Raw genomic sequence first — 8,970 nt, 5'->3', positions numbered from 1 at the left:
CAAACTCCTAAACCAAAGTATTTCATGATTCACTACTTCCACTCATCTATCTTCAAAACAAATCAATTTTATCATATCTTAATTTATATCACTTAAAACTGTTTATAATTACTTGATTTTTATTTTTCACGCATCAAAATATTTTTTTACAAGATTTATAAATTATTTTTAAAATAAACTGGTACCAGACGACTTACACTTCAGTCGTCCAGACGACTTCCAACATCTCAGACGACTCAGACGATTTACTGGGGCTATATTCGTAAAAATGGCTTCTGTTTTTTTGTTTGGTCACAAGGGATTGAGCTGTAATTTCACTAGGCTTTTAGGTTAGTTTTGCATTTGATTCAAATTTGGGTATAGGTTTGGGATTAAAATCAAGTTGTAGGTTAGTTTTGGCAAAAACCCCTTTATTAAATGTATCTAGTTGTATCGGTTCAAAATATGACACAAATCAATAAAATAATAAGATAACATATTTGTTAGGAAACTCATGTAAATATACTAAAATCATAAATTATTTATATGTATATATGTTTCATATAAGTACAAACGAGCCATTGTGTTATTTGTTTTATGTTCATAATGAAATTGTCTTTATTTAATATTTGATAAAATTATAACTAAAACTACATTTAAATTATATGAAACATATTTTATATACATCATATCATATAATAAAAGCCACATGAAATAAAATTTCAAATTTTAATTAATGTCTATACAGAAAAATGAAATATTATTCTTATTTTATAAAAATTATATATTGTAAATAGAAAAATCTAAAAAAAATGACACTTTTAAAAATTAATTACTCTATAAATTGATAAAATATTAAAATCCCAACATTAATAATTTATAGAGCTTTTAATTTACAAAGATTTTGTTATTGGTTTCATTATCTTTAACCGTTTTAATGCGTTTTCATTCTTGTGATTTGTTTCCTTAGATGCTTAACGTACATTCATGTATAAATATAAAGGATGCTGAAGTCATCACAAATCATTATTGAAGAGAGAAGAATAAACTAACAAGATGTTTTCGTCATCGATCCATCTCCAAATCACATTTTGCATTTTAATAACGATCCCTCTCGCATTCTCTAGAATAATTCATACAAACCAAACACTAATTTTCCCTCTCACTGCCCAAAACATACATAAGGACCATAACGCTTCCTCAACAATATTTCTCCAACAACAACGTCGTCTCTCTTCTTCTCCACCAATAAAGATTCCTTTCACGCACGATGTCACACTCACCGTCTCTCTCACCGCCGGTTCTCCTCCACAGACCATCAAGATGGTTCTTGACACCGGAAGCGAGCTCTCGTGGCTCCACTGCAGAATAACCTCAACCTCAACGTCCATTTTCGACCATGCAAAATCCTCTTCTTACTCTGCTCTACCATGTTCTTCACCGGTTTGCACCACCCAAACACAAGACTTAACCGTTCCCGCCACGTGTGACAAAAAAGCTAATCTCTGCCACGTGGCTGTCTCTTACGCTGATGGTTCCTCCTTGGATGGGAATCTTGCTCAAGAGACGTTTGGATTCGGGTCTACGAGGAGACCCGCAACAGCGTTTGGATGCATGGACTCGAGCTCCAGCACTACACCAGAGGAAGACGCCAAGCCAACCGGTTTAATGGGAATGAACCGGGGTCGGTTATCGTTTATTAACCAGATGGGTTTAACGAAATTCTCTTATTGTATCTCCGGTTCTGACTCAACCGGTGTTTTGGTTCTTGGTGACGCGCGTCTACCTTCGCTTCCACCTCTTAAATACACACCTTTGGTAACTAAACTAGACCGGTTACCTTATTGGGACCGGTTCGCGTACACGGTCCAGTTCCAGGGAATTCGGGTCGGGTCAGTAATGTTACCCATCCCTGCCTCTGCTTTTGTTCCTGATCATTTCGGAGCGGGTCAGACGATTTTGGATTCGGGTACACAGTTCACATTCCTGCTAGCTCCGGTTTACAACGTCTTGAAAACCGAGTTTACCAAACAAACCAAATCGGTTCTCACTGTTGACCCCGGTTTTGTTTTCCAAACCGCAATGGATCTATGTTTCCGTGTTGGGTCAACCAAGATTGATTTTTCGAAACTACCAACGGTGGGTCTGATGTTCGCAGGAGCAGAGTTGACCGTGTCGGGTCAGAAGCTGTTGTATCGTGTACCAGGACGCGGTGCCGACCAGAAGTATTGTTTCACGTTCGGAAACTCCGAACTCGCGGGGGTTGAAATGTTTATAGTTGGGAATCTTCATCAGCAAAACGTGTGGATGGAGTATGATATTGCACAGGCAAAGGTTGGATTTGCTAATGACGTCAAATGTAATCAAGCGAGTCAACTTCTTGGATCAATACTTTGAAAACTTTTGTTTCACAAATAGCTTTCTGGTCACATAAATTAAGAGACATATAATATGTTGTTTCAGTATTGGTTTTTAATTTCTTTGAGTTTTTGTTTTCAATACTCAATGGTTATAATATAATAAGAGTTTATTTAGCAAAAAAAAAAAAATATATATATAATAAGAGTTTTTGGATTTAGGCTTTAATTTTTTTCCTTTTAATTAACTCTTTCATTGTATATTAAAAGAAATCAAATAATTTCGACATGAAGAACTTAAAAAAACAATCGTTTGGTTAAGAAAAAAAAGAACTTAAAAAATAATTATTGGTTAAGAACTCTTATTATTATATACTATATACTTAATTGGTTGCTAGATAAACTCTAATAGCCACTTTCTATAATAGTCTTGTTTTTATTTTGAATATACCCTCCCTCTGTTTCAATATACACTAGACCCTGAATTTTGAATTTTCGGTTTTTGGTTATTTATTTAACTAAATAATGTATTTGTAATATTTGATGTATTATATTCACCAAGTAAATAATTTTTTTGGCATCTTAAATCATCTATTTACGATGAATATTCGATATCATATAAAAAATTGAACAAATAGACGTAATTAGAGAATTGTAGACGATATATAAAAACAATGGTTATTAATGTAAAATATGAAGAAATATTATATTATGACTTAGTATAGCATAAAAGATTATAAATTAGTTATACATGTTTAAAGAAAATAAAATGATTTTTAAACTTCTATGAAAAATTTAACATATAAAAAAGGGCGATGATTAGTCATCAAATCTGTAAATAATTTCATAATTTTATTAATAATAAATTATTTATAGTCTTTGTTTTTCGTCAAGATAATTATTAAATGTCCATAACATTAATATGTTAAAATGCCATATTATGAAAGCCAATGTTGTAACCGTTTTTTTCCGGGAAGTGTAACAAAAAAATTACATTTAACTCTTCGTTTTGTTTAAGTTTGTGTCGGTAAAAGATTAAAAAAAATCTCTCTATCTTTTTCAATGTTCAGTTTGAAGCTTATTATGCGGAAATCATACGCAAATATAGACAATTGGTTGGAATCTCTATATCTTTATATTCTTATAAATTTTAAATTTATTGTTTCCTCTTCTGCAAGCAAATCAATTACCGAAGTAATAGATCAATTGGTTGGAATCAAATCTATTCTTATAATTAGTGTAATTATGGTTACAGTTTCTATATTTAATAGGTACATTAAAGATACGACATTGAAGATATTCTGTTTTGATTAATAAAAGATATTGGATTTTGAGTTTGTATTTATTGATTTATTTTTTATAAAGCTTAGAAAATCAATGAGATGATTGGTTGGTAGATACATCCTACAAAGAAAACGAAAACTATGGGTGGTTTGAATATTGTACATCGATCGATGCATGATGTAAGTTGACTATATAAAACTTGAACATGATCATTTCAAACTAAAGTATAGGTAGGTTATATGCATTTGTTATATTGTAGTTAATATATTTTATATATTACATAAGTCAAGTGATTCACGTTTTCGTAAAAATAAAATTTAAGTTCATTATTGGGCCGTACTCGTACGTAATAAGCTATGTTAAATATGATGTATTTTTAGGTTCATTTAATGACATTAAATTTAAATTTGATTAAAGAAAACTCATTAATTTAACTGGCATGGAAGTGTAAATAAGTTAGAAAATTTAGGGGTATTTTTTAATGGGTATTTTTTTTTTAATAATAGAGATAATTTTCTAGATAAGTTTTGTTGTTTTACCCTATATGATGTTTCCACAAATTTATATAACTTCCTTATCAAAAACTACATGACCAATTATATAGCTTTTGAGTATCTTTTACATAGTTTTATTAAATTATAAAAACGTATTAGTTATGAACAGAGCACAAGTGTCATGACATGACAGTGACACTAGTGGAACTGAGTAGGAGCCCAATAGAAAGAGAAGTGGTAACGCAAACGGCGACGTTTTAGTCCATCCATCACTTAAAAAACCATATATCAAGGGTGTGATGAAGACCCAAAAAAAGAAAACTATATCGTCGACAAAAATTTGAACAGCAGCGAGCGAGCGATAATTCGTCCCGAGTCGTCTCGCTCCGACGGGCAATTCCATCGTCTCCCTCCGATGTTAGCTTCTCTTAAACAGTTTAAATCCGTGATTCTCTAGATTCTCCACATCCAGGAGGTGAGTTTCTCCTCCGATCTCTCGTTCCATTCGTTTTCTGTCGATTATAGAATCGAATATCCCTCTCGTCGTCTATTTTACGAAAGATTCGTCATCATCGTAAGGTTAATGCCGTGATCTACATGGTTTCTCGAGCTGGCATTTAGTTAGGGTTTTTCGAATTGATTTTGATGGAACCAGCTAGATTCGATCCCTGCATCTGTTCTTTTTGCAGGCTCTTGTGCGTTTGGAAAGAAGAGGAAGAAGATGAGTTTCGTTTTCAGGGGAAGTGGGGGAGATTTAGAGAGCGGATTCTCAGGTTTCATACCCGAGAGACGCGCTATGGTATGCCTTCTTCTTCTTCTTCATACTTTCTCGAAATACATAAACTATTGCGTTAAGAGCGATCTTTGTTGGAATTATTACTCATGTATAAGTGTCTTTCGGTGCAGCGTGTCCATGGAGCTCGACCTGTTAACTCTAATTCTCTCGCTTTTCTTGTCACCGGTAATTTACATTCCTCATTTTTCCTTCATTTTTATTAATCTGCAGCTCTGATGCATTGCTTCGTTTGTGTATTGCAGTTCTTTTGCTGTTTATGATTCTCAATTCGCATCAGATGCCTCCTAATTTCCTGGTATGTATCTTATACTACACGAGAAACCGTTTTCTTTCAGTTAGTTATGGTTAGGGTATGAGTTTGATGTTTTATAAATTTGTAGCTCTGGCTTGTGCTTGGGGTGTTTTTGATGGCGACGACTCTTAGGATGTATGCGACTTGCCAGCAACTTCAAGCTCAAGCTCAGGCTCATGTTGCAGCAGCTAGTGGGCTCTTTAGTCACACTGAGCTGAGGCTGCATGTGCCTCCCTCCATTGCTCTTGCGACGAGAGGGCGTCTTCAAGGACTTAGGCTCCAGCTGGCTCTTCTTGATCGGGAGTTTGATGACTTAGGTCAGTTATAAATTCGAGTTCTTTGGTGAAGTTTTGAAATGTGATATCTCATTAGCATCAGTTTCTCCTTCTTCTTCTTTTTTTTGTTTTCCAGTTTAATAGTACGCTCTTGTATAGTTTGTTTTCCAAGTGAATGTTGTTTTGCTGCAGATTATGAAACTCTAAGAGCACTAGATTCTGATAATGTCCCTACAAATTCTATGAGCGAGGAAGAGATAAATGCACTTCCAGTACACAAGTACAAAGTGTTGGATCCTGAAAAGTGAGTAAATCTTGTACCCCTTTCCTCTCTTTGAACACTTTTGTTTAATTGTTATCAAAAGTGAAAAAGTTAGAGAATAGGGTAAAAATTTAGGATGCTGTTGTAGCAACTCTTATAGACTTTTAACTTCCAAGACTAGCTCATTTACTCTATCAATATCTATCTAAGTTTGATGTTTTCCTAGAGGTTCGAGAAACATAACATGTATAGTTGAAAAAGTTTCTGGGTTTATTCCCAGTGAATTGAAGATTTGTTTTTTTCAGTAGGTTATTCTGAGAATTTAAGGGTTCCACTGTTCACACTACTTGATTAATCGTTGGACACAAATTCTACAATGGAGCATCAATTTCCTCAGTATTGTTGGCTCAATGCCTTAAGTTTTTGTATTAATGGTTTTCGGATTGTGTTGCCTTTTTGTTGGCAGTGGTTCCTCTTTGACAAAGCAGGCATCAACATCAACCTCATCTTCAGCGGAGGTATTACATTTTCTCAAAATAGCAATATAAAGAAGTCGTAGTAGAGTTGGTATTAATTTTTTTGTCAAGTGACTGACAAAGCCTTTAACTTTTGTATGGTGTTTTCCACTTGTTCGAAGCAGAAGAATCAAGTTTCTGTAAGTGTGAGTAAAAAAGGAACAGAAGACGAGCTCACTTGTAGTGTTTGCCTCGAACAAGTTACCGTAGGGGAAGTTGTTCGCACCCTACCTTGCTTGCATCAGGTTTCCATATTACTCTTCATAAACTAAGTTCATTTAATGCATTTTATAGTCTCTCACCGACTCGTGTATATCTGTTTGCTCAGTTTCATGCAGACTGTATCGATCCGTGGCTTAGACAGCAAGGAACATGTCCTGTTTGTAAGTTTAAGGCTCATTCAGGATGGCAAGAACAAGACGACGGGACAGATGATGATGATGAAGCCTCCGTCATGGTTTGAGAGTTCGGCTTTTGGACTCTTGTTATGTTATTAATGTGTGTATCGAAATCAGCAGAAATGGATAACCGGAACAAAAACATGTAATGGTTGATGATGATGATGATGAGTTTTTAACAGTTCGATTAGATTCAAGCTAAATCATAAAACAATATCTAAGGAATACATTATGGTAACCGTTTGATTAGATTCTGGAAAATTGTGAACATGTTGATTAAGTTGATTTATCTCATGTCGCCGTATACTCTCATGTCGCCGTAGTATACGTATGTTTGCTCAGCCTCATGCCGGATGGTTTGATCCATGGATTATACAGAAAGGAACTTGCCCTGTCCGTAAATTCTGCGACGGTTTGAAAATTTTGGTTTTGGACAATTCTCATGTTATTCAATGCGTAAGAACCAAAATCAGAAATATCTTAGACCCAAAAACAACTCATGTATAATTGTGATAATTGATGACTGCCACTTAACATTCAAGCTTAAAATCATGAAATTGTATAATCTTAGGAGTTTACAACAACGTTGGACACATCACTCATTTAGATTTGCCTTTGCCTTTGCCTTTTCCATTGCCTTGACCCTTCTTAGCGTCTAGCTTAGCTTGAATCCTAGCAGCTGCAGCAGCTTTTGCTTCTTCTCTCTTCTTCTTATCCTCCTCCTTAGCAGCTGCAGCAATCTCTCTCTGCTTCTTCAGATCTCTTCAACCATAAAACCACAATCATAAGCCCAAAGGATTTTGTTTATATGCCTGAATTAAGAATTAGTGAGGTCCAAATATAATGCTTACTCTAGCCTGGCTCTATCCTCAGAAACACTTCCAACACTAGCACCTTTCCTCGGTCTACAAGCAACCAATTCCACTTCGAAAATCAAAGTTGCACTGCAATTACCACACATGCCAATAAACAACAATTGTCACACTCAACAAAAACTCATCCCCCTGATCTTGAACCAGATGCAAGAAGGTGAGGAACATAAACATACTCAGGTGGGATGTCGGGAGGAGATCCACCACTTCCGTAAGCATACTCTGGCTTACATGTGAGTTTTGCAACTTCCCCAACCTGAAAAAAAGATTAACCAATAAATTCTCTACACATAAGATTCAAAGACTTAATGAAAAGAGTGAAGAAAGTACAGAACCTTCATGGTCTTAAGTGCAATGTCCCACGACCTGATAACACTGCCTGAACCCAACTCAAAGGAGAAAACCAGATTGTCTTCGCGTGTAGTATCAAAGACCTTTCCATCTTCAGCCAATAAACCCTCATAGTGAACTAAGATAATCAAACATATAGAGTTATGATCCTTCATAAAAGTTCATATTTTTAGCTAACATCCAAGAAAAAACGAAACTAAAGATCAAACTCCAACATACCATCAACGACAGGAAAATCATCAGAAGGTGCAATAGCATCAGGTTTAGCTCTCCTTACAATCTGCTTCAAGACCCCTCCATCTCCACTCAAATCAATCTCATCCCCCATTCTTTCAAACCTTCAAAGAAACCTGCTTCGCCGGAAAAAAAAAAACTAACTTTATAAATCAAAACTAATATTCTTCGAATTTTATCGATTTCTAGATATGAAATTGATGAAACTTAACATCTAACCAGAAGAAACACAACACTCTTGCGGATGGTTTATCCGAAACTCACCTGACTCAAGGAAAGATGAATCGTTTCTGATGCGATACCGAAAGGGAAGAAGCGACAGAGAAGCGGCGAAGTTATAACCGGAAAGAGATCGGTGGCCATAGACTGTCCAAAAATGATAAAGACTCCGATTCGATTCTTCTCTGATCCTCTCCTCCCGATTCTTTTGACGTCACGTGTTGATCTATGGGCCTCGTGACCTAATCATATTCGGTGGCCCAGTAGGCCCATCAATTTTTCAAGAAGGCGTATCTACTGCATGGGATGGAAGGCCATATTAAAGATAGGTGATTGATGAATGGATGTTATTTATTTCTCTACTTTTCTTTTGACCTTTTTGGGAGTGGTATTAGATTCAAGAATTTAAATTTATTTTGGAAGATTTCTGTTGAAGACAGAAGTAATAGCTTTCAAAGATTTTAATAATGCATTTGATTTATTCATATGTTGCGGATTTTAAAGAAATGCAAATAAGTTTGCTAGAAACGAGTTTCAATAAATTCTATGAACTTTTTGAATATTTGTATGTGTAAAAAAACTGAATAAATTTTTCGAATAAGTAAAATAATAAAAACTTATATCATATAAATAGAAAAGTTG

General features: G+C 34.9%; 3 protein-coding genes across 3 annotated transcripts; 2 read left to right on the top strand and 1 right to left on the bottom strand.

Moving 5' to 3' along the window:
* The first annotated feature begins 1,023 nt into the window (after positions 1-1,023).
* Positions 1,024-2,376, top strand: LOC106309147 (aspartic proteinase PCS1-like). Its single transcript, XM_013746215.1, has one exon. The coding sequence runs from the start codon at positions 1,036-1,038 to the stop codon at positions 2,374-2,376; it is 1,341 nt and encodes a 446-aa protein (XP_013601669.1). The 5' UTR covers positions 1,024-1,035.
* Positions 2,377-4,439: 2,063 nt separating this feature from the next.
* On the top strand, positions 4,440-6,879 carry LOC106309690 (E3 ubiquitin-protein ligase SDIR1). The gene is made up of 9 exons (XM_013746784.1): positions 4,440-4,589; positions 4,804-4,913; positions 5,021-5,075; positions 5,153-5,205; positions 5,291-5,519; positions 5,670-5,781; positions 6,206-6,257; positions 6,380-6,499; positions 6,583-6,879. Exons 2-9 carry the CDS (start codon positions 4,836-4,838, stop codon positions 6,715-6,717), a joined length of 834 nt encoding a protein of 277 aa, XP_013602238.1. The 5' UTR covers positions 4,440-4,589; positions 4,804-4,835; the 3' UTR covers positions 6,718-6,879.
* Positions 6,880-7,108: 229 nt separating this feature from the next.
* LOC106309922 (peptidyl-prolyl cis-trans isomerase FKBP20-1) lies at positions 7,109-8,525 on the bottom strand. The gene is made up of 6 exons (XM_013747079.1): positions 8,374-8,525; positions 8,095-8,225; positions 7,860-7,993; positions 7,701-7,780; positions 7,504-7,596; positions 7,109-7,414 (listed from the first exon to the last, which is right to left on the bottom strand). Exons 2-6 carry the CDS (start codon positions 8,201-8,203, stop codon positions 7,252-7,254), a joined length of 579 nt encoding a protein of 192 aa, XP_013602533.1. The 5' UTR covers positions 8,204-8,225; positions 8,374-8,525; the 3' UTR covers positions 7,109-7,251.
* Between the last annotated feature and the right edge of the window lie 445 nt (positions 8,526-8,970).

Source organism: Brassica oleracea, chromosome C8 (assembly GCF_000695525.1).
Source record: "Brassica oleracea var. oleracea cultivar TO1000 chromosome C8, BOL, whole genome shotgun sequence".
Taxonomy (NCBI): Eukaryota; Viridiplantae; Streptophyta; class Magnoliopsida; order Brassicales; family Brassicaceae; genus Brassica; species Brassica oleracea.
Note: the sequence above shows the minus strand (reverse complement) of the source record. Positions and strands in the feature narration are given on the sequence as shown.

Bases quoted from the DNA above. Each gene is read 5' to 3' on its own strand.
- LOC106309147 (XM_013746215.1), top strand. From the start codon at position 1,036: ATGTTTTCGTCATCGATCCATCTCCAAATCACATTTTGCATTTTAATA.
- LOC106309690 (XM_013746784.1), top strand. From the start codon at position 4,836: ATGAGTTTCGTTTTCAGGGGAAGTGGGGGAGATTTAGAGAGCGGATTC. The intron at 4,914-5,020 runs GTATGCCTTCTT...CTTTCGGTGCAG, and splicing joins TACCCGAGAGACGCGCTATG to CGTGTCCATGGAGCTCGACC. The intron at 6,258-6,379 runs GTATTACATTTT...TGTTCGAAGCAG, and splicing joins CAACCTCATCTTCAGCGGAG to AAGAATCAAGTTTCTGTAAG.
- LOC106309922 (XM_013747079.1), bottom strand. From the start codon at position 8,203: ATGGGGGATGAGATTGATTTGAGTGGAGATGGAGGGGTCTTGAAGCAG. The intron at 7,994-8,094 runs GTATGTTGGAGT...TGATTATCTTAG, and splicing joins TGATTTTCCTGTCGTTGATG to TTCACTATGAGGGTTTATTG. The intron at 7,781-7,859 runs GTTCTGTACTTT...TCTTTTTTTCAG, and splicing joins TTGCACTTAAGACCATGAAG to GTTGGGGAAGTTGCAAAACT.